Source organism: Centruroides vittatus, unplaced genomic scaffold (assembly GCF_030686945.1).
Source record: "Centruroides vittatus isolate TY-2023 unplaced genomic scaffold, ASM3068694v2 contig_559, whole genome shotgun sequence".
Lineage (NCBI taxonomy): Eukaryota > Metazoa > Arthropoda > Arachnida > Scorpiones > Buthidae > Centruroides > Centruroides vittatus.
Window position 1 is genome coordinate 663,772 of NW_027122332.1, and position 26,814 is coordinate 690,585.

General features: G+C 30.9%; 1 protein-coding gene across 1 annotated transcript; it reads left to right on the forward strand.

The window, feature by feature from the left end:
• The first annotated feature begins 14,847 nt into the window (after positions 1-14,847).
• Positions 14,848-24,107, forward strand: LOC136978845 (cilia- and flagella-associated protein 36). The gene is made up of 8 exons (XM_067274665.1): positions 14,848-14,983; positions 16,586-16,650; positions 16,773-16,880; positions 18,407-18,600; positions 18,672-18,813; positions 21,463-21,564; positions 21,650-21,893; positions 23,229-24,107. The coding sequence occupies exons 1-8, from the start codon at positions 14,878-14,880 to the stop codon at positions 23,240-23,242; spliced, it is 975 nt and encodes a 324-aa protein (XP_067130766.1). The 5' UTR covers positions 14,848-14,877; the 3' UTR covers positions 23,243-24,107.
• Positions 24,108-26,814: the final 2,707 nt, after the last annotated feature.

The following is a 26,814-nucleotide window of genomic DNA, read 5'->3' on the forward strand; positions in this document are numbered from 1 at the left end:
GTGATAGTCATGATTAGCAAGAAATCTTTTGCATTATATTTTCGTTTAGTCTGTTTCAAATATTTTCAAGTTTTATCTGTTCTTTTCTTCTTAAACACAAATGTGTCTATATACTTAATTTTTTTATTAAGATTATGAGGATAGGAAAATGTTTGTTGAAAATTATTTAAACTCTTTACTTCAATAATTCAATCCAAGTTGTGATTATCATTGGAATGGGCTTGAGTTTTCTATCCTAGACTTTAAATAGGGAAAGATATTTAAATGATTCCAACAAATATTAAAATTAGAAATAATCACAAACAGGGCCATGGAAAGGCAAGGGCAACGGGGGATGTGCCCATTGTTATTGAAATATAATATGCATTATATTTATGAAGTGTTTGGTGCCATATTTAAGTTTTTCCCAGTGCCGAATGCTCTTGCCACAGCCCTGATCACGTACGTTATCATAAAATCAGAAATGCATTTTATGAAACATTTATTTTCTAAGCCATTTCAAACAGTTCTTGTAGTGATTAAACTTGATGTAGGTAAAGTAATTCTGCTAAAAACTATAACATTTAGGCCTATTTCAAATAATAATAATAATTTACTTTTGAAAGATGAAAGTTAATTTACCACTGCTAAAATATCTGAACTCATCATAGAAGTTTTAGGAATTAAATACAACTCCTGCAATAATACTTTAAAAAATTTTCTCATATTGTGAGAGATTGGCTTGTTAATCAAATTACGACAATCCATAAGATAGCAATTAGTAAGGAATAATTAAATTCATTTAAAAACTCAATACAATTTTTAGTTTGATTGCTAAGAAATGATACCTTGTATCTGCAAAGTTGCAAGTTTACAGGAGAAGCAAAAAACTTTTTTAAAAATTGAATTTTCTCAAAATAGGCAAACTTTTTATTTGTATTTCTGCCCTTCAAGGACAATATATCAGTGACTGTCCCGTTCTAACATAATAAAATAATATAATAGTTACGAGTTCTCACTACATTCTTTTTTTAAGAAACTACAGTAGCATTTTGCAGATGCAGTGTACCTCTTCTTAGCCTCAAGTTACTCTTTATTATAATCTCTTTGTAATTATTTTCCTTAAATGTAAAGCATGTATCATTTCTTTATACTAGTTTAATGTTTTATGAATATTTAAATGAAAAAAATACTTATAAATTTTACAAGTAAATATTTTAATATTTTTCTGAACAAATATTTAATTTTGAAAAGATATGGGACCATTCCTTAAACAATTTTAATATTGATATATTTAAAATATTGTTTGTAAAAAAGTACATCAAAAAATTGTTAAATTTCCATAAAATTAGTAACATTTAGATTATAACATGATAAAATTTACTAGATTACTGACTTCATTTTATCATAATTCAGATTTAAATTATTGAAATGAAATATCAAAATTCAATTTATAGAAGAATTGAATGTTAGTGATGATGATTCTTTGTGATATTTATCATAATAAATACATATTTCTGTAATATTTAAGAAACATTTTATACATATTTGCTCTACAAATAACTCCCTTATTACTGATGGATAGTTTTTTCAGATTATGTCTAAAAAAGATTATCAAATAATTGCTGTATAATTTAATTATTTCTTATTTAACAAAATGAAATATACAAATTCCTTGAAAAAGGAATTTGTAGCATTTCCATTGTCGAGTATGGTGTTTTTTCTCACATTCTCTATTACTTGTGTTTGACACTGTACAGGGCAATTCAAAAGGCCATAAACAAAATGTAAAGGCAGGCAGGGAATATAAAATTAAACCCTTTTTACCTAAGAACATACAGCTGTATACACTGCCCAGAGTTGCTAGAAGTACAGGAAATCATGCAGAAGGGAATAAATGTAAGGTATTTGATGTGTTTATTAGAACACTTGGGTGGCATTATTGTCTATAGGTCTTTAAGTAAAAATGGTTTGTTTTTGTATTCCCGGCCAAACAATTGCTGAACTATATCGGGCTATATTATTACTACTATTATTAAATGCTAAGTAAATTGGCTCTAGAGGTAGGTGGTAGATTACATCTCTTGCTAAATTTAATAATTATAATTAAATTAAAATTTTAATAATTTAGAGGATTCCAGAAGAAAAGAATTGGCTCAAAAAGGTACTCAAACCCATGACTCCTGCTTATCATTTGGTCGCATTGCCAGTTACACCACTGGGATCTTGTGGGTTTGAGTCCTGCTTCGGGTCAATTATTTTCTTCTGGAACCTTCTAAATTAATTATTACAATATTAATTTAATTATAATTATTAAATTATGCAAGACATGGTGCCTAACGCTTACCTGTGGTGCCAAATTCCTTAGCATTTAATTAATAATAATAGTAATAATTTGTAGTCCGATATAATTTGGCAATTGTTTGGCTTTAACATGTAACTATCAGGTTTGTGATGTTTATATTACTTGATCTATCTTTACAGTTTGTCTAAGACCTTTTGAATTACCGTGTTTAGTGAAATGCATTTATACATCTTTATCATTTATATGTCATTTTAAATTTTTTTGAAACATTCCTACTCCTTTCAATAGTGAAATATTCTGTTTGCATGACTAAATTCATCAAAGAATTTCATTTCTTCCTGAATATTATGATATAAATAGATATCACAACATTCAAAAATGTATTCAAAATTTCCAGAACACATTCTTTGTTCTTTTTTTCATATCCCTCTCTTCATATTTTGGGAATTAAATGGCATAAAACTCACCTCATTAAAGGCATGTTTCTTGGAGAGGATGAATGAATTGCAGATTATTAGTTAATGGGCACAAAGTGATCACAATGTAAAGTCAGTGGTTTGTGTGTAGCCTGTAGCAGGAAAAGTAGTGGGCAGTATACCACATGTTACTGGTTGTATTTAAGTCTTCAATAGACAAAAATCACTTTGGAATTTGTTGCTGTTAATCAGATACATGAATTATATCTGTTTGACCACTCATTACAACTACTTCAAAAAAGACACACAATAAAAAGTATTGTATTGTTTATAATAAAAATATAAAACGAATTTAGTACAATCCAAGCAGGAATAACATTTAAATATTTGAGAAAAACACACCTTTGAGTATAATTCTGGTCTTGATAATCTTCTGAAAAATGCTTTTGGCTTCTTTGATAAGCCTGCTTCAGGTCTGTCAAAGATTTTAAATGACTTGAAGCCAAAAATGTTTGTCGGAAAGATAAACGAGACCAGAATTATACTCGAAAGTGTATTTTTTTCAAGTATATAAAATGAAAGATAAACTTTTATTTTCAATTTTAGAAATTTAGACTATATTTTTTGAGTCTAAGAATAAATATTTGTGTTGTTACTTGGAGACAATTGGCTCACATGAGTTGTCTCCTTACGACACTGAATGGTATAGACTTATACTTTAGTGATTGCCAGATTTTTTAGTACAACAGTCTTATAGGTCATTTTGCCAAAAAAACAATAACTTATGTCATTGTCAAGTAAATTTTAATGGGTAAAAGCAGTCGAGGTTGGTGTTTAGCCACACTTTCCCTGTCTTTTTATGTTGCTAGCTGTGAGTCAATTAAGATTATATACATTTTCTGTCCCAAAACATTCTTATAGCATATATTGGTGGTGCCCAAACTGTATTATTAACTTACCACTAAAAGTAACTTCATTAAAAATTAATACTGTAAAAATAAAATAAGTCATCAATTTAAAGCATTATAATATTCATTAAGTTATTTCATTATTTCTGGAGATACAGATAAAAATGAGTTTTAAATAGCCAAAATTTTAGTTTATTTTTGAAAAAAATAGCAAGCAATATGCTATCATCTTTGGGTTTATTTTTCAATTCTTTAAAGTGATAACTGTCCTTATTAACTTGAATTAATATAAAGAAAATTCTCTTATCTATAACAAGACATTATGATGAATGGAACTAATTTATGCTTATCACACAATTTCCAGTGTGTTGAGTTTTCAAACAGCTCCTGGCTTTGGCCTGTGTTACATGTTAATCCAGTCCACAACTGTATTTGACACATCACTTATAAATGATAGAAATGAGTCTACTTTTTGTATATTTGGAATATATAAAATATAATGTACTTAGAACATATAGAAGCTCAGAAGAAGTAAAATTCTATCCTGTTATTTCACCTGAAAGGTCCTTCGAACAAAGCTGAAAACGTTTGTTTGAAAATTCATTTGCAGATGCTGGAAGTTACGTGGTAAGTGTAATTAGTTGGTATGTAAAGTTCTAGCTTCTGTGATGTTTCTATGATGAATGCTGCAGGCCAAATTTAGTCTGGGAGCCATAGTTTGAGCACCATTAGCATATACCATAAGAATATGATTACTTTTATATTTGTGATTATTTAAATATGATGCAATTATCATTTCATAATGTAGAAATCATGAGGCAACATTGCTGCTGTTGGCTAAAATAAATGAAATTTGATCTCAGAAAATTCTCGCAGATGTTTAATATAATTAAATAATAGTTATTAACCAATTTAACCTAATATTTATAATTAGATTTTTAATTACATCTCATCTGAAAAGTAAAAAACTTCTGTTTACACAATTTTATGCTAAGTGTAATAAGATTAATGATAATGTATCATATTCTTGCATTATAAAAAACTCAGAAGATAAAAACTGTATTGTAACTAACTTTTAATTCAGTGAAGACTACACTTTATCTGGAAAAAAATTTAATTATGGAACATAAATAATTTAAGATTTATAGTTAGAAGTTAATGTTAATATATGAAACATAATGGAAATAAATCATCCCTCTTAATGTAGCCAAGGATTGGCTAATTTTACAGACTTATCACACCAAGATGTGATAAGTTTGTAAAATTAGACAACCCTGGGCTACGTTAAGAAGAATTACTTCAGGTTAGAAACAAGAATCTTTACAAGGACATAAATCAGAATATACATTTCAAGAAATCAGTTGATTGTCAAGATCAGTGTTGTTTCTACAGTTTATCATCATCATACAGTTGTTTACAAAATTAAAAACTGATAAACTGCTAACAGTGTTATATCTACCTTCTTGTATCATCTGATACTTTCATTTGCAGATGTTTATTCCCTTGAACTTTCAGAAAGGTTACAGGTAAAAATAACAAAAGTCTCGGAATTTAACATACATTTATTCTATTTTTTGTATTTGTACAATATCTGGGAATACTGAACAATATTCTCTTTTGTGAGTCTTTGTTCAGAATTTAAAATCCAAATTATACTTGTTTAATGAAAGTAAATTTTCTTTTCTGTTGGTTTATTTCGTCGATGAATGTGTAGAAATTAATTTTGACGGCATATGAGACATTCAGATAGTTCTCAGAAAATGTAAATAAAAAGGCAGCAAATTGAATTTAGTGTTTTATTTTTCAATGTTAAGTTAGAACATTTTTCTGTACAATGTCACCACCTTCTAAACCCTTTCAGTAGAAATCAGAAGCCATTGCACTACAAAATGCTTCTCTCATTCTATCGACCACCAGCAAATGCCTTTAATGTTTTCTTTTTAAATTTGGGAATAAAAAAGTCTGATGGGGCTAGAATTGAATATCCAACAAAACAAGTCTCGATGAGTTTACGCCTGCATCAGTTATAAATACAGCATTGTGTTTATGAATAATAACCACTTTCTAGGAACTTTTTGAATGCTTCATGTATTGCTAAATATTCCTAAACCATAAAATCCTAATAAAGGTAGACCCATGCACAAGAGGCTGCTATTGATTTATTTTTAAATTTCACATAAGCAATTATATTTTCTTTGATAGTTGTATTGACTTTTTATTATTTTTTGAATTGTTGTTGTATTGGGTTTTTGCAGCAAATATCAAATTGGAAACTCGAATTATTGTTTATAATAAAGTTGTCAAAGCTGCGTAAGATTTAAATTATTAGAGATACTACCAGCGTGTTTATTCGGCTTCAAAATTAAATTACTGATGAACTTTATAAGCTAATTATATATGATAAAACATAAGCAAATCTTTATATGCAGTTGTGATATTCAGTTTTCAACTAAGAATCAAAACTTAAAACATTTATTAATATTTCCTATTATATTTGTATTGACAGATTTATTTTCATATATAATTTACTACTACGATTAACTGAAAATTATAACTCCTTTAAATTTACCTTCATAATTATAACTGTAAATTATAATTGTGAAGGTAAATTTAAAACAGTGAAGAAACTTACTCAGTTAAAGACAATGCTATTCATGAATATATTTTAAACTCCACAGACAAATAAAAACAAAAAAAAAAAAAAAAAAAAAACTAATATTCCTACTTTAATGAAGGAAATTAACAAAAATTACAAAAAATCGGAAAGCATTAAGCCTTCTAGTGCTTTCGAGTTATGACAAATCACTTTGGGCTTGTTCAGATTAGTCAAATTACTTGAAGTCAAGTAAACCAAGACTACTTCACCTACACGAACCTGTTATTTACTTGGCTTGAAACATCCCTTCAAGTTTCAAGTTACAGTTGAGGTGTTGAGGTTCCCTCGAATAACAGCTTGAATGTGATTTCTAGTTTCATTCTTGCCAATATTGGTTCTTTAAAACATGTTAATTTTTTCTATATCTTATTGGCAGTCTTTTTGAGCAGATCATCAGACTGCTCTATAGATATTATTAGGTTTTTTTTTAATGCTTCTCAATCTTCTGAAGCCAACACTTTGTTAACAGAGTTGCAGATGCACCGAGGCAATTTCTTCTGCCAGTCCTCTTTCTCAACCATATTGACTGTTTCAGTTTATCATAATTTTCTAAGAGTTTATTATTGAAATTCCAGCCTGCACTAATTCACTTGACGCCATTTTAAACATCTGTTTGATTCGAGTTGCTTGCGGGATGAACGTGAGCTCAAATTCAAGTAACACGACTAATGTGAACGAGTCCTTTGGGAATGCCGAACGACAATAGAATGCTTAATACTTTCCCGATTTTTGTGGTTTGTGTTTCTTACCTATATTCATGAATTTAATTAATTAAAATACAATTTTTAAATATCTACCTCAAGTTTACCAGAGTTTTATTTTTACAATAAATGCACTTCATAAAAAAAAAGAATCTTTATTCTTATTTTTCATAATTTCACCTAATAAAACACTGCCCAATGAAGCTCTGTTTATACAGCACTTAATGATAGTTAAGATATTTTCTAAATGAAAAGAGGCAAATTTTGTATTTCATAAGGAAAGTGAATTTCACTTGTGTTAAAATAATACAGGACACTTCAAAAAGTGTTAATGCTAATATGAAAGTAACTTACACTGGATTTGTACTGGTAGGTTGTCTTCCATCAGATGCAAGAAGTCACAATCTGGTCGAGGACTTCTTTAAAAAGTATGACCCTGCCACCCACAAAGGAGGCAAATGAGGCACTTATTCCCCTTGGTATCAAGTAAACTCCAAAAATTACAATCATAAAAGTGATTAGATATATGTAACCTTATACCCTTGACCTTGTGTTGCATTGATACAAAAAGACACCTTCGTCTGTCTTTTTGTATTGATGCAATACTGTATACAGTTTAATCTACTTGTGAAAAAATCCTTAAAAAAATTAGGTAAAATAATTATTTGTCTCCAAGATTATCCCTCCTGGAAAATTTTCCATGGATGCCCATGCCTGCCACGGTGACTGTTTACCTTCTCCATATGTATTTACATTATTTTTGAAGTATCCTGTATTTTTAAGTTATATAAATAATGTGTATTGTCATCATTCATGAACACTGAACATCATGGAAATATAAAATGCAGATAATAGCCATCTTATGGTGGTGTTACTACACAGGAAGAATTTACATATATAAATAATAATTAGATATATTTCTTAAGTGCTTGCTAAGTTCATTGTTTTTTAGAATAGAATGGCATTGTTTATTTGTACATGTAACTTTTTTCTGTATAGTAGTAGCACCATGAAATGATTATTATGCACATTTTAATACATATTGCTATAAATAACAACAATATATATATACATATACTACATAAAGTTTAATACATTAATGTTAAATTTCAGAGTGCCTATAATACTTTAAATTGAGATGGATATACAGGATTATGTTTATAGTCTATAAAAATTTAAAATGCTCAACAATATAATTGAATATTAAACATTATTTATTAATTCATTTCTTTAAATAAAAAAAAAAAACAATTTTATTTATTTACAAGTTGATTTTATATACAATTTATACACTTTCAAATCTTTCTAATCTTCAGATAGTACTGATGGTTGAAGCGATACATAAAATTTATTTCTATACGCAACTATTTTTCTCAATAAAATTTAATTATGTGATATTGTCAGTTTTATGGGGTTTACCCCTTTGAGGAAAGGAAAATGTTGGATCTATCATCGTTGTTCGAGAATATTTTAAAATGTTTCCCTTATGAGAGAATTCTACACAATTTAGTTAAATCACGGAAAGATTTTATTTGTTAATAAGTAATGTTTGAAGCATTATGGAGAGTTTATATAAGCGTAAGGGACGAATTTTAGCATTTTCATTAGAGTCATTGAGAATATGATCAAAGCATGCAGATAATAGTTGGACTTAAAATATTTTTTTACGTTATGCTAATTCGTTCAAGACTACTCGACTGTTAAAATACTTGATGTTTTAATATTCGTTAACCTTTCTTATTTTTTGCTATTGTTATAAGAGTGGTGGTGCTCAAACTTTTTGATGGTTGGGAAAATCTATACACAAGTCATAGATGAACCACAAGTGTTTTGTATATTCCATAAAGTAGGTCTGTTTCTCTATCACTTATAAGTGGTGTCAAATATGTTTGCGGGCTGGGTTTGACTTGAGATTTAGTTTGAGTATCACTGTTGTAGAGTATTTAGTTCTTATAAAAAAGACTGCATGCGCATGTAACTTAAAAAATAAAAGAATGTGGCATTTTATTTGTCTTTGGAGTTAGTAAAGGTTCCATGATCATAATTTTGAGAGTAACTGTTAGAAAATTTGATTTAATATCAGATTATTGTCTCCAAATTTTAAATTTATAAACTTTATAACAAATAATTTAAATATTTAATTCCTACAATGAAAATAAACAATTTTCACTATGTAGAATTTCAACTTTTTAATCTTTAAAAAGATTTAAATTAAGATCATAAAACTGATTTACATTTAATTTTTATGTCAAAAGCTGGTTTAGAAAGAGTAGTAATTTAAAGACTGGTTACATAAAAGTACAAATGGTTGATAAAGTTTTAGAGGTGTGATTTGTAAGGACGGTTGGATGGACCGGGCGATTAAGGCATCGGCTTACTGCTTTGAAGGACTCGGGATTGAATCCGGGCAACCGATTCCCCAGGAAGTTTTCATGGACAGTGGATACGACAGACTCCGACCCTCACTACCTGACCATCCTACCAAGATCCTTGCTGAAATCACAACTGGTATGAAAAAAAGGCTCTTCTAGTGCCCACAGGATGAAAAGTTGTATGATTCAATTTTAAATTGCATCTATTCTCAGTAAGTATGGTACTGTATGGTACTATAACTCAAAGAAGTGAACATATTGAATCATCAATAAACAAACTGTTGCCCTTATAACTTTATCAATCATTAAAACTTTATGCAGCCAACTATTTTTTTAATTTCTCGTTGACTTTAAAAATTATTTTTAATGTATATAAAAAACATACATATATATATATACATAATTATATTCCATGCCCAATAGAGGTAGTAATTTCTAGGCAAAGAGTCACTATAAAATAGTCATCAAAATAAATGCTATAATAGGAACACTTTAGAAATTAATTATATATAGTGTACTGTAATTATATATATATACACGAAAATTAGAATATAAAAATATGGCCTATGTTTGACATTTGATTACATATTTTGCATACAAGCACATTTGATACATTCCCATAATCCTTATAGATTGTTGATTTAAACATTTAAAACATATAAAATTTATAATATTCACTAAGCTTCTAGTTTTTAATTTAAAAAGTAATCAAAAACTACATTCAGATTTATAAAATATGATGGCAATTAGATCAAAGAAAATAGAATAAAATAATATCAGTTTTAGGAAAGAGTATTGGAAATTCTTTTTTTTTATTATTATTATTAATCTTTCAGCAAACCTTTAGGAATTTTAAGAAAAATTAAACAATATTACATTATATAAAGCGTAAATATGACGAATGAATGAATGAATTTTATCATAACTTTCCTATAAATTCTTAATTTGTCACTTGATATCTTCAAAACAATATTTGAATGAACAATCACTCAAATGTAATTAATGTTATACTGTATATATTTATAAAATGACAATGGTTTAATGGTTTAAATGATAACAACATTGAAAGTGTTTTGGAAGGATAGAGCAAGAAAATTATACCTCAAGTTGGCATTTTATTTCTGCAAAATGTTCTCGGATTTATGATTTTCAAATGTTTCTGTTGGTTTTAAGGGACGTGAAAGTATTTAAATAAAAGAGTACCTTGTCCACATTGCTTAAACCAAACTGTTGAACAAATAATACCAGCACACTTCATGTAAATGCTCATGTTGATCTTAGAGACTTAAGCTGTAATTTTTTTGTAATATTTTCACGTTTAACAAGTCATTTAGTCTCATAAATTAGCTTGTTTAAGCTTCAAAAATGTGTAATATAAACAGTAAGAGATCTATTTTTTCAAAGAAAGAGAGTTTGTCGAGAATAAAAACACAGAAAAGTGAAATGACTTGTATAGTTTACAATATGTACTTTATTTTAACCTTTAGATATGTAAATATTTTGTATAATGCAATATGTAATAAGCGCACAGATTTAATTTTTTATTACAAACATCAATTTCTCATATTTCTTTATGATATTATATGGAAAACATATTTCACGTTAATTATAAACAATCAGAATAAGCACTAATTTGTATGTAAAATCATGTTTGTTTAATTTATTTTTAAAATAAGTAAATGAATAAATGAAGCAATGGGTACAACTTGCACATTAGAGAAAAAAAAAATGTTTAAAAAAACAAATAAATTGTTTGCTTTTATAGATTTTAAATATAGTAATTAATGGCTGTTAAATACTAGAACATTTTTATAAGGATATTATAATTAAATAACTCATGTTAATGCTGAGAGGTAACGCTGTAGATATTTTATTTTCAATAAAATATGTATAATGCTGTTGCTATAATGTTTGGATTTTGTTTTATTGTTTAAAAATCATTGACAGTTTATAAATACAGTGGAATTCGGTTATTATAATCACTGTTAATGTTATCACTCAGTTATTATCATCATAATCAATCATTCCCAAAGTTAAATAAAATTAGTTAAAAAATAATCCGCCTGTTATAATCAAACTTCGGTTATTGTTATCAATTGTGGTCATTATACAGTAGGCTGCTTGGAGACAAACTATACGAATTCTTGTAGAAAATTGTACTAAATGCATCTTTTCTTCAGAGACTTGCCTTCATATGTTACATAATGTAAGGAGAAAAGAATTATTTTAAAAAAATTGTTAGAAAATACAAGAATGTTAAACCACAAAGGTACTTGAATCATACAAGGTACAATCTTTGTGGTGAACATTCCTGCTGTGATTCCGGTTATTATCATCAAAAGTCGCAAGTCACAAAGTGATCGTAATAAGCACGTTCCACTGTATTTATTACACATATGTAGGTTCTGTTAAGCGGACCATTTAGCCTGTTTCTTGCATTTGTGAGGACTTTAAAAGCATTTGACACCAATTAAATAATTCATTCTATTTGCATATCTCGTGTCTTGTATGTAGCACGAGCATCTCTTGATCCTTGAAGATACCCTATACATACACAGGGTGATTATAGAGTAAATGTACTGTACCTAGCTCTCTGTATTGGACAAATATCAACGAAATTTGGTATATACAGGGTCAATCATAACAGGGAAATATCTCGGGGAACGTAGTTTAGGTCAATATAAGCAAAATAAAAAACTACATGAACATGGGTATTATTTCCAATAGTTTAGGAAATACAGCTGTATATAAAGTTTTTTGCTTACAATTGCCTATACTATCGTTTACCGAGCTATTTCCTTCTGACTCACCCTATATACTGAGCTGAATATATAGTTTCGTATTAAAATTTGGCCGTTAGGGCAAAATTTGGCGCCGTGAGAAGTTTGCTTATACGTACCGGTACGTTTTCTAACGAATTTTGGGTATTGTTTGATTTATTTGCACACAGCAACGCGACACGTGGGCGATCTGCCGGGGGGAGGTCTTTTATGGGAAACGGCCCCTATTTAGGTGTTACTAATGTGAAGAAAAACCGGAAAAACTTCACGTGATCAGCCCGTTGGTCAGGTGTGAACCCGGAACCAATCACCAGTAGCTTTACTCGGCCATCAGTAGGCAGCAATCAGTTCAAAATTATACTGGCGGCCACGATTTCGGGCATTAAGAAACAAAGTACAATAATTTAAAATATATGCTCTCCACCTCATATTAGTAATTGCTTGCCTCTGTACATCATACTTTTCCTTTAGCAATAGAGTCGTGCCGGTCACCTTTCGGGGGATTTTTGAATTGAAACAACGTGAATTCCGGTTTGCACCGGAAGTTTGTATATAGTTAATTTGGCACTTCACTAAAAGCAGCAGTGCCAAATTTCGCTCTTGCGGTAGAATTTTCGAGTGAAATTTTTTTTATTAGTCCAATCGTTTCTATTTAAAAAAATCCAGCAACGAGTTGCTTAACTTTCCCGGCAACGTTTGGTGGCTCTATCTGTTATCATATTTTATTTTAAAAACTTTTTGTACTTTTAACTATTATAAAGTACCACTGAACACTGGTATTTGGTCGCGGGTTCGTATCCCACTAAAAAGCTAGCCACGTGGAGTTTTCCGGGTTTTTTTTTTCACGTGTTTAGCACTTTAATGGGAATCAATACCTTATAGAAAGATTAGTGTCAGTCTTACAATCCTATACTTAAAATAATTATAAAGGTTTGAGTCGGGTTAGATTCTGGATTCTTCACCATAAATTCGGTCAGTATTTCCTATTATTTTTACTCTCGCGGTTGTTATATATGAAAAGAGGTGTGGCCATCGGTCAAAAAATGACCCCCCCAAGATTTTTACATTTTTTGGACTCAGGTGTCGACACCTTAAAACGTACAGAAATGCAAAAATGTTAAGTATTTTTTCTGTATTTATAGATGTTTGTGTGTGGAGGCACGAGTTACTTCACCAACTTTCAAGCTTAATAACTCCTGTGCCTTTTGTCGAAAATTTCTGAAATTTTGCAGCGCGGTTTGTTTATTAGGTACATCCATGTTGTTAAATTTTGGTGGTTAGAGGTCGAGGGGTGGGGAGATAGAGGGGAGTCACGTGTCATAACTCGAGCGGGGTCGGACGTAAGGAGATTTTAAGCGTTGTATGTGAGAGAGAAGTCTGTCGGTTGTCTTATTTTCAAAATTATTTTATAACATTGCTATTTCTATATTCATATTTATTGATTTTTTGATATTTTATCTACTTTAAAAAATCGCATTCATTTTTTTTCATTATAATGCTGACTGAATGTTTTACCCTTCGTTTTTTTAAATGGTATGGAATTTATCCAAGATTCTAGAAGATCATTTTGCTGATTTTATTCCAGTTTAATTACACTAAAAGCAAATTAATATTTTTAGTGTCTTACCCCTGTACATTATACTTTTCCTGGTATCAACAGAGTCATGCCGTGTTATCTATCTAACGCCTTTTTGAATTAAAATAACGTAACTTCCGGACCAAACCAGAAGTTCCTATCTAATTAATCAGGGCCTACTGCCTCTATTATTTTCATATCTTGTCTCGAATTTTATCTACTTAGCTCCGTTCACGAGATTAAAGAAGGACAGACAGAGGGATGCCAGTGGGAATTTATAGGTCTACAATTTTTAAATTGATTAAATTAGTATCTAATTAACAATATTTAGTGCCTTTATTACATCTATAATGTCTCCATAATACAGTCTGTCTTCAAAACAATACATTCTGTGTATGTGGAATTTATAGGATCAGTCTTAAAGATAACCAGGAAGCCTTTATTGACCTCATCTCAGTTATAATCCTATTCCTTAAAAAAGGATCCTTTACACAAGCAATTAAAATAATGGGATTCTAAACTAATTTAGATTCAAATTCCCTATTTTAATCACCATCTTGTTTTATATTTTATAAACTTAATAATAAATTGTTAATTAAAAAAATTATTTATTTAAATATCTTCCATGCTTAAAATGTAGCTATGAAAAAATAATAATAATCAATGTAGAGTCACTAGTCTATATTTATTGTGTAATCAATAATAAACATGCATTATTTTCTATTTTTATAAGTATAAATTCCAATAAAACTTGTGAATAAATTAATTTTAATGCTAATTTTTATAAAAATTATTATAAAATTTCCCTAATTTAAATTATAAAAATTATTTTATGACTTTTTTCACAATTGTTTTGTGTACTACTGTACATACATACAAGCTTTTTAATATATATATATATATATATATTTAATTATAAATTTGCTTTTAAATCACTAATTAATAATATTTAATTATTATTATTAGTAGTATAAAGTATGCCTTTGTTGGTTCTGTAAACACTTTCATCATACAATTTCGATTATCTCTAAAACAATAGATTCTGTACATTGCTACTCCACGTGACTGAGTAGTGTTTGTGTTACGGATAATTTGTTATAGTTTCGTTACTATAGCGACCCGGTGATGTATACAATATCAAGCACAGCATAGCATTCCTATCGTCGCTTCTGCTAGCATCAAATATGTCTGACGAAGAGTATGACTGGGTATTCGAATCCTTAGTTGGATTCCTTAAAGGACCCGTTTGGAATGCGCCAATAATGACTTTTATCGAAGAAAAGTCTGTAGGTGAGTACATTTTATGCAAATAATTAGCATAAATTTCAGAAAAATCTTTATTTCTCATCGTGTAAATTATCTTCTCCTATGGTTTCAATGTATTAGTATTAACACAAATAATTTTTAAATCGTTAAGTTTACCAAGGAAGTCGATTTAATTGTACTTCAGAAAATCGATTAATTTCTCTTTAAATTTTTATGTCCATAACTCGAATTTTAAGTATTAAATTTAGTAAGAATGTATGTAACAATAGGCTTTTAAATTCTTCATTATTAATGATGTTTATGGTTACTATTTGGCAAATTTATAAACTATGCTCCAATTAAAGTATATTTGTTGTTAAAAAATGAATTTCGAGCATTTATTAAAGTGTAACTGGCTAAAAAAACTTAAAAACTTGGACAGGATCTCAGACTTCTGCGTTACAACATGCGAAAAGCTCTTCCTCTTCTATCAAATAATAATGGGAAATATGTATAAACTGTCTTTAGAATGGAACGAGGCCCCTCCTAATGTGAGGCCCCCAAGCTATGAATTGTTTAGCTTATATATAAATCCAGTTCCGGTCGTTTTTATTGTTATTTCAACAAACATTTACTTGGGTCGTCTATATGTTACATAACGTTATTTTTATGCTTTATACAACGCTCCGTAATCTCAGAAATTACATAACGCGTCTCCTCGATTACGTTAGATGTGCGAAGGCGTAACACACAACACGGAGTGGCGAACGTTACGTTATTTTGCTAATTACAGTACAAAGAGTAATATAAACATTACGGTTCGCTACACAACACTCCAGAAACACAAATGAATCGTTCTGTTTGTTACCCGTGTTTCAGAAGTAAGTAACGTTTTTGTAAACACCTCACCCAGTTGTAACGCATCGTAACGATTACCTACGTACCCACTCTCTCATATCTACGTTACGTAACTTATGGAAAGCTTCCCAACAGAAAATGATATCCACTGTTTAACGTGTAGTTAACTTTATTCCTCTGTTACATAGTTACGTAATGGTTAATAACAATCGGAATTTTATAAATATTTTAATCTAAAGTAGTATTTGTATGTCGAGGATTATTTAAATTAATTAAAATGGAAGGTGAAAAAGCAAAAACGATCTTCTCTGAAGTATATTTCAATTCACCTGTGGCTGGATGGATAAAATCATTGAAGAGTGGTCGTAGGTTCGCACTCGACCAACGGTCTGGCCGCATGAAGTTTTCCACACTTTCTTTACGTGTCTAACATCCGAATAGGGGTCAGTTTCCATAGATTGGAAAATCTATTTTTCACGTGTCACACCTGAATAAGGGTTATTTTTGATAGACTTTTTCGGGTTTTCTTCATGTGTCTAACACCTGAATAGCGGTTATTTCTCACAGATTTTTCCGGGTGTTCTTCACGTGCCTAAACCGTAAATAGGAGTCAATTCGTATAGATTTTTCGGCTTTTTTTTCACGTGTCTAACACTGATTAGAGGTCAATTCCCATAGAAATTCCTCCCAGGAGGCACCCATCCTTGGAAGATCGCCCATGTGTTGCATTGTTTCTCATCAATCGAATCCAACTATACTCCATGTAACACTCATTCTTTTTCCTTTCAGTTTTCGAACCTGACATGGATATTCCAGAAGAGTATCCGAAAATCTACGAAGAATATAAAAATATGGTAAATTTCTTATAAATTAATTTAAAAAATTAATAATACGAAGTCAGATTTTATATCATTTTTAAAATTATGTTAAATTAATTTTTCTTCATTAAAAAAATAATAATAATAATAAATTTTAGGTAGATTTCATGTTGGGTAGCCACATGGAAGACCTGGGCATAACTGCCGAACAATTCGATAATGCATGTGGAAAATCAAATAAAAATATCCATTCGCAGTTTCATCAGGTGAGTAACTGCAATAATAATTTAACGAATTTGAATTATAAGCAATTTTTTAAATAATTTATCCAGAACTGGGCTGATTATATTGCGTTTAAGCTTCTTAAGCACGTGGATTAGTTTTCCAGGTTTTCTTCGCATGTCATTGCACCTAAATAGTGGCCGAGTGGATTAAAACCATTGAACACTGGTAGTTGTGAAGAAAACTCCCGGCCGGAGTTTGTGGAGTTTTCCTCACAAGGAGACTATATATTGGTTAATTAAAATAATATAAACCTCCAAAAAATGATATATGTTATTTGAACGTCATCAGAGGCTGGCGTGTTTCAGACTTTAGTATGATAGCAGCGGCGTAATTAAGGGGGGACGAAGGAGGGCACTGCCCGGGTGCCGATCTTGGGACACCAAAGTGAACTTGTACAAATTTATTTGTAGTTAACGTTGAAACGGGCTCCAGGTATGGGTTTGTCTCGGATGCCAAAACTGTTCGGTATGATACAAGTGCTTTTGTAGTGTTTCTGGATTCAAAATTGAAGTTGATAGAAAGTGATTTGAGTTTCATCTGTTGTATTGAATTTTTCTAACTGAATCGTATAATATAAATGGAACGTTGGCATTTTGTTTTGATGCTTCTCTGGGTCTTGTACTCGTGTACAAGACCCAGAGAAGCATCAAAACTCCGGTAATTTATTAATTCCGGTAATTTTTTAGTACTTTTTTAATGGAGAACAGAGAACAGTATATAGCTTTCTTCGTATATAAAAATGTTACCTATTATTTTAATTAATTGAAAACTTTAATTATCTTACTCTGTTTGATTGAATATTTTTATGTCAAATTCAAATTGGGATAACGCCAAATAATTATATGATAAAACGACGATTGTCGATTTGTAATAGGCAAGAATGAGGTTAACGATATTATTGATGTTTTGAAAACTAATATATAGTAAAACCTGTGTGAGCCGGATCGCACAGTACTGAATGGTTTGACAGATTTCCATTTTAAACGGGTTTTTCTAAACATAGAAAATCGTATAATACAGAGAAAGTATGGCGATCGCTCAAAAAATGACCCCCGTATGAATGTTAGTGTGTGTAGATGTGTAGATTTTATTCACCCATCCACTTTGAAACTTAATAACGCCTGTGCCTTTTGTCAAAAATTTCAACTCTGAACGCACCCTCGAGTGCCACAGACAGTTCCTCATTGGGCATATTGCATGGAAGAATCTAACTTGCAATGGGCTAGTCGATCTCATTGCAAGTTAGATTCTCCCGTAAGCCTTACACAATTGATTGACCGACGCTTTGCTTTAGTAAATTAGTTGTGGAATATACAGTAAAACCTGCCCAAAACGGAACCCGAATAGAACGGAAACCTGCCAAATCGGAAAAAAAAATCATTTGGTACCGTGAGATTCCGAATTACGCAGGTTTTACTGTATTGTTAAAGGAAACAGGCTGGTCATGAAAGTCGTGGAAAATATGTAGAAAATACAATAATCGAATTAATTTTTCTTAATTTTTTAGAGTCTGTTCGAACAAATTTGGGCAGCAAACGATTACGAAATATTCAAAAGAATGATGACCAAGAAGAATATCGAATTGCAACTGCAAGCTTTAGAGGTTTTGGCTCAGAAGTATGGATTGCTACCCGAATCTTTGTTACCACCAGAGGATCAACCATCTGATGAAGAAAAGGCCGTCATGAGAGAAGTCATTAAGTAAGATTATATTATTAAATTATATAATAAATATTTTATGGTATATATATCTTACAAATTGTCCATGGCAGGAAAACTGTAAGGGATGCGGAAGATGAAAAGGTACTCGAAGAAAGAGAAAATATGGAATTGGAATTGGCAATTCAAGCAACTATGGCCGAAAAAGCGCGACTCGAAGCAGAAGCTCAAAAAGAGAAAGAATTATTAGAGAAGGTACGAATTTAATTTATATATGTTATATAAATATTTATAATTGGCATCCGTATAATTGGCTGTAAATTCCCACTGGCATCCGTCTTTCCGTAATCTCGTGAACGGATTTATATAGGCTACATAACCGGAAATGTATGTTGTAAAGAGAATAATAAAATCGAGAGCATATATTTTAAATTGAATAAATTAAAAATATGATTAAAAATTGCAGCCTGATGTCACAATAAGTAATATGGTTTTTTAAAAAAACTATCTTATAACCATAAACGTGACTGGATTTGTAGTAATGGGTGACTATAATCTTCTTAAATAGTAAGTTTGCTAGCCTGTGTTTTTTGTACATGTTCCTAAAAAGGTAACGTTGGATCTTAAGATCTTCTGGATGGAACAAAGATGCCATGATCTCAGGAGGAACAGTCAACTATGATAATTAATCATAGATTTATTGATCTTATGGATTTTCTTGTGCGTGTTCTCGTCATATATACAATGTTTTTGCATTAAATAGTGAAATATTATTTTCTTATGCATTAAATTAAGAATTAAATTCGGGATTTACTAAAATAATGTTAAACTTATTGGAGGATTGAAAGATTTGTATATTTTTCCCTAAATTTTTTCTTTTAATTTTATTATACGAAAAACTTGTTTACATAAAATAATATAAAACAATTAAAATAATAAGAATTTGGTTTATAGAAAGACTATTGACAAAAATTTTCGGGGGTCATTTTTTGACCGATGGCCATACTTTCCCTGTGTTACATATTACAGCAGAGAAAATAAAAAATGGCGGACGAAAAAACGTTATAAACGCCATCTACTTATTATTTAGAAAGTTTATTTATTATTGATTTGAAAATGCAGTATTTTAAGTCACGACAGTCAATCAATTATTTTTTATTAAAATATTTTATTTATATTGTTATAAACTACAAAATATATGGTGTGTGACATCGCAAAACACCATAAACAATAGGACTGAACCTGCCGAAGTGTCGCAGGAAGAATTATTTATGTGCTGTTGTGATTTGATTTATTGGCACGAATGGGAAATAATTTAATTTTTATTACATAAGAGCATTTATAAATATAAGATTAAATCGATATTTTATTGGTGTAAAAGTATGAAATAACCGAAAAATATTTAAAGAATTACATATAGAGAGATCCAATTAGAAAAGGCTGTCTGTAAGTCTGTTAAACAGAAGGTTTACTTGTCTGGGATGCACAGGAAACCCCAAAATTTTGTAATTTATATAAAAGAAACATGTCACGAGAATGATATAAATTAAGGGGTTTTTGATAGGTGAAAAAACATCAGTTTTATTGATTGATTTCTTAATTCTTTTCGCCCTTTTGGGGCTGCGATTTGAAAAAGAAACGTTGTAGATTTATAAATCCCACTGTTGTCTCTGTTCAGAATTTATAGGTCTACAAATCGAGGCCAGATTGGAAGAATTTTTGATCAGGGGAAGGATGGTGTGCAGGACGAGACACTCTAAAATCCAGACCAGATATAGAAAATTTAGGGTCACAGACCTCGATTAACTTATATACGAACTTCCGGGCTGGACCGGAAGTCACGTGATTTTTATTTAAATTAAAAGACAATTATAAATTTCAGTCCGGCATTGTGACGATGTTAATAGATTTAAAACACTCTTATAAAATCGATATTATTGGCATAATGGGCGTGGACGAAATACTTACTTATAATAATTTATTTCATAAAATTAATGTTAATTTGAAGTTATCTTGAATTTAAATTTAGATTTTATTTAAATTATAGAAAATGTAATTAACATTAACTAGAATTTTATTCAAATATAAAAGATACCCCTGTTTTACGACTGGTATACATTTTCTGTTATAACTATGTGAAATGCTGCATTTTTCATGGGCATGTCTATTTGTAGTATTATTTAACTGAACATAGTTAATGTTGAATTACAATTAATTATGTATAATTGTTTCTAATTGAAAACAATTCATGATACAGCTTAGTAAGGTGGCTCGCTTTACGACATCTTTTTTTACCTTTCCTACTGTTACATATAACAGAGAGAAAGTATGGCGATGACCCCCCCAATACTTTTACATTTTCGGAGATCTTGAAACGTCGAAAAATGCAAAAAATTTGGGGATTTTTTTTCTGTATGTTTGTGTTAGTGTCTGTGTGGAGTGGGGAACGATTTTGTCCCCCCATTTTGAAGCTTAATAACTCCTGTGCCTTTTGTCGAAAAGTTCTGAAATTTTGCAGGGAGGTTTGTATGTTAGGGGCATCCATGCTGTTAAATTTTGGTGGTTAAAGGTCAACGGGGTGGGGAGATAGAAGGAGTCATGTGTTTTATATCGAGTGACAATTTTACTCGTTAGCACTTATAATTTTTTCTTTTAAATAATTTTCTCTTTTAAATAAAATTCATCTCTAGCTTCAAAATTAAGCTTTTGGCCAGTGTATAATAATTAATAATATTTTAAAAATGCTTAAAATAAAATATTATAACAGATGGTGCCACATACAATTTTAAAGTCTGGCCAGAAAAGTTGGGCAACTCTTTTACTGTACACATAGATGATTGTTAAGATAATTCGGTAATAGCATTTAAATACGAATTAATTAATTGGAATGTTATATTTTTTCAGGCAATCCAATTATCTCTGAAAGAAAGTGACCAAGAAATCATCGAACCACCAACCGAAATACCCAATAAATACGACTCTTACATCGCCGTTTGTCCCCAAAAAGTATTTAAAATCTTCGATTTTATGATAATTTTTTTTTAAATTTTTCATTAAAAAATTTCAATAAATTTCGCTAATTGATTTTCAGGTAGACGAAGAAGAAGCAAAATTACGTCAAGAATATCTCCGTAAGCAAAGAGATCGTCTATTGACATTAAAGAAGCAAGAACGTCAGAAGCAATTAAAACAATACGAACAATTGACTAACGAAAGACCAAAATCGGCAAGAGCAGCCAAAACGGTGGTTAACGAAGAAGAGAAACCAACAATCGATCCAGAAATGTTAGCGTTTCGTAGAAGTTTGGCGGCTCGATTAAAGTCTGAAGTGATCGGTAAGCCAAATTTAAATCGATTTTATTCATAATTTGCTGAATTAACGAAATATTTCGTTTAAATTACTGTATTTGCCGAAGTACGGGGTGGCCCAAAATCTATTTACCAGCTTGGCCCAGAAGTGACCTAGTGGATAAAACCATTGATTACTGGTAATCAGTGGGAAGGCTCTTAGAGTTCGGGTTTTTTTCGCGTGTCTTAACATCTAAATACAAGCCATTTTCCCATAGAAAGTTTTCCCAAGAGGCATCCTGCTTGCCGGATCGCCAATGCATTGCGTTGTTATATCCCATCAATCCGACTTTAATGCTGAATTTCAAATTAACGGCGACTTTAAGCCCATCAGTGGTCGAGTGGATGAAACCAGTGAACACTGGTCACATGGATTTTCATGGTTTTCTTCACTTTAGTAACATATAAATAGGGACCCCATAGAAATTCTTCCTGGGAGGCACTCCCCACGGCAGATCGCCCATATGTCGTTTTGCCGTATGCCAATAAAAAGACTAGGTTAAATCAGCACTTGGAACCAGTATGTTCAATCCCCCAATTTCAACGTCGTTTGCATTGTGGTAAAGCACCATAGAAGAGAAGAGAAAAGCTTGCAATATTCTTCAGATCTGAATTATGGAGACCTCTCCCATGGAGGAAGGATCTGTACAAAGACTGGGGGATGATTCAAAATGCGACATCTCTTTGAGATAAAACAAAGAAAGACCGAAATTGAAGGCAAACACAATAAATGGTTTCAAATTTGTATCCTCGTTCGATTGAAAATTAAAACCAGCGACGAATCAAGCATTCGGGAGGACCCCAATTTTGAGGTCTCCCTTGTTCTAAACACTAAGTAATGCTTTTTGTTTTTATTAAGATATGGCAACGCAACACTTGGGCGATCTGCCTAGAGGGGATGCCTTCCGGGAGGTCTTTTTAAGGGTAACTGTCCCCTATTCAGATGTTACAGACGTGGAGAAAACGCGGAAAACTCCACGTCATGGAGAGGCGCAAACGACGACCGAACTTCCAGTGTTTAATGAACGGAACCGCTTGGCCACAGGTGGGCCACTAAGTAATGCCCTCGAATCAATTTATTACTTAATAAAAACATACAAATCATTCAATTGTTTCCTTAAAAATAAATTAAGATAAGGTAGGCCTCAAGCGCGCGACCTGCCACTAAATAAAGCGCAAAGATACAGTAGGTTAAGCTGGTTTTGTGCCATCCTGTACGTACGCACTCGCATCTTAATTGAGCGCACGCTATCGGGTAAATTCGCCACGTGTTTTTTTTTTTATTAGTTAAAAGTGGGCAAGTGTATTGTTTTATTCCTCAGGAGATCGACAGTAAATACGAGAAGTCCGTCGAGATCAAAAGAGTGAAGCCATGTTTCTTCGCACTGTTTTCCTTTATCGTGTCGTCATACAGAATATCTAACACTTCCAAAAATAAAGAAATATATAATGTAATACGTTTAAAATGGCAAGCAGGTTCGGCATAATTGTTAAAATGGTCTCTTCCTATAAATTATAGGCTTATAGAATAAATCTTACAAAGTTATTGGCTACTCACCAATAACTTACCTTACCACGTGTAAGCTGAATTCGTATAAATGCGTGAAAATTATTCATACAAGTTTTATTTCAATGAGAAAATTATAAAAATCGTATTTATGGCTTATTGATTACGCGGGGTGACCAGAAATATATTAAAATTATTTTTCCTTTATTTGTTTACTTTCAGCAAGAAGGCGGACCCTTCTTGCTGAACGTGAAAACCTGTTGAGGATATCACGTGTTAATATTTTTTTACCGTTTAGACAGGTTTTACTGTAATTTATACACTAAAATTTACAATTTGAGCCACTAATCTCCGCATTTATATTCGAATTAATTAATATAAAACATAATTATTTTATGCGCTTTAAACTTTAAAAACGATATCCAAAAACATTATATGGCCAGTAACTGTACGGATTTACTCTATAAGAAAATCAAATTTAAAAAATAAACAAGGAAATTAAAATAAAAAATAAAAGAATTACACAAATAAAAATATTTTTATGCTTCGTATTCAAATATAAAAGAAAAAAAAATCTATGTATATTCTGTAATTTTTTCAGCATGAGCATCACAAAGTCCATCAAGCATTTTCTATAAAGCTTATTATATGTGAATATGAAAATATTATTTTTATTTGTTGTTAAATAAAGAATATGAAAAATATTCAATTTGAAATTTATTTCAATTTATTTTACACAAGATGTTTCAAAAAAATTTTTTCCATTCAGTTACAACCAGGGGTGGATCTAGGGGATGCACAGGGTACAGTGCAATCCCCCTCAGGGGATGTTCACGAGTAAAGCCAGGTACTTCAGGCATTCAAAGTTTCCTTTCTATACCCCAAGTAAAGATTTCTGGATCAGTGGCACTTTTTGTCCATAGGATAAAGTCCTATGAACAAAAAGTGCAATTGTCTGGAGTCCTTAGTAACAGGGAGCCCCAAATAAACCTTATATAAGATAATATTTCTCATAAAATTTCCCCGAAGGAAAATGTCTGAAGTCAACACTGTACATGGGACCTCCTAATTCAAATTCTTCTGGGCCCCATAGAGCTATAACGCGTATTGCTCTGGATCCGCTATTGTTAATAAATTCCTTAAAAACCTTTTCGTTAAAATATATATACAAGTATAGTCAAACCTCTGAACAACTGCCATTTAAGATAGCGTGAAAACTGCCCTCTGTTTGAAGGTAGCTTTTATTTGGAGGTTCTTTTGTTGCATTTTCTGTTCGAGAAAGGAAGTTCCTGAAAACTTGTTCGCCATTTACTGGTGTCTGTTATTGCAAGTTCAACTGTAATAATGATATATATATGAACCATAACGTATAATTTTTCAAAAATAATTAGTATTGATTGGGCTGCAATTTTTATATTACAAACCAACGACAGTGGTCTGTCCTTCGTTAATCTCGAGAACTGAGTTAAATAGATGAAAATCGAGACCAGATATGGAAAGATCAGGGGCATGGGGGACTCCATTAACCATATACGAACTTCTGAACTCGAGCAGAAGTCACATGATTTCAATTAAAACATTTTCTCCAGAACGGAGTGAGATAGACGTCCGGTATGATTTTGTTGTTATCAGAAAAAGTATGATGTACAGGGGCAAGAGACTACTAAAATCGAGAGCATATATTTTAAATTAAATAAATGATTAAAAATTTCATCCCGTCTTTATTAGGTTTTAGACACTAGGAGGAACGAAAAGTTCGTTGGTCCACGTGGCTAATTCATTTGTCAGGTGCGAACCCGCGACTACTATCGTTCAGCGGTTTTGTACATTTGGTTTCTTTTTCCGGCTCGTGCAAACGTATCGATTGCATTCAAAATAAACTTTTTGTAGCTCATTCTCATTCTCTTTATTGGCCATGATATCACGTCATTAAAGTTGAAGTAATCGATAGACGGAAGTGAGGATCGATTCTTAACAGGAAGGATTTATCCATTTCGAAGGTTCATTCAAGGACAGCTCAACCTTTCGTCAATATGCCGTGTTACTTAATTGTCAGTAGGTAAATATGATGGAAAATGATTCTAAACCTCACTATTAATTAAACTAAAAGGTTTAAAGAGCATAAAAGTATAAGATCCATTTATTTGCTGGAAACCAGTATTTTTCTCCACGAATTTATAATTGTAATTTTCATGACTTGAGACAATTTTAAATCAATAGGAGTTTACTCTCAGTTCTTATTTTCTTGTAAAAAATAATTTAATGACATTTTTACAAGTAAATTTTATTTAAAATAACGTCCAAGTTAATGATGAAGTAAAGTGTGAGTTAATGATGATCAAGTAAAGTGTGAGTTAATGACGATCAAGTAAAGTGTGAGTTAATGACGATGAAGTAAAGTGTGAGTTAATGACGATCAAGTAAAGTGTGAGTTAATGACGATCAAGTAAAGTGTGAGTTAATGACGATCAAGTAAAGTGTGAGTTAATGACGATCAAGTAAAGTGTGAGTTAATGACGATCAAGTAAAGTGTGAGTTAATGACGATCAAGTAAAGTGTGAGTTAATGACGATCAAGTAAAGTGTGATTTAATGATGATGAAGTGAAGTGTGAGTTAATGATGATCAAGTAAAGTGTGAGTTAATGATGATCAAGTAAATTGTGTGTTAATGATGATTAACTCGTTAAGCGTGATGAAGTGTGAGTTAATGATGACCACACTCACATAAATGCTATGAGAATTTCTGACCTCGTATACATAATTACTGTATATTTATTTCTGTTAAAGTATACGGTATATAAATTACAGTTTTTAATGGTTAAATTCGCAGTCTAATTACTTGAAGTGGTATTTTACTTGAGCAAAATTTTAATTTTGTGTAATTAATGTAAACTAAACTTAAATTATCAGTAAAAAGGAATTGGTTAAATAATTTGTCTTTTTTTCAGCATTAAATTTCTTTTTATATCTTTTTATGTGTATAAAATAAAACGTTTGTATGTTTGTCCTTGTTTCCTATACACTTCCAAAATCATTTCTTTGACCAATCTGGACCAAAGTTTTTATAGTTACTCTCTAGGACCCAACGGAAAATATATTCTACCACGAAACCTTGGACTTGGTATATAATTTAAGTTGAATATATTATTGTATAAATAAGCAACAATGCCACACTGTCCACCAAAAATTTTAAAGATTTTAAGGTCTTCTAGATTTGGGATTTTCCTTAAAATAACACTGCTATTGATTTGGGTTGAACTAAAATAACCAAATTTTCAATTTGGTTTTAACTTTGATGTGTCTGTCCTCGTTACTTTTGCCCCGGAAAACGCCGCGCGTATCTGTGTTTTTATTTTATTTTATTCATTTTTAAAACTTTTTTCTCCTGTGGGGATTAAGA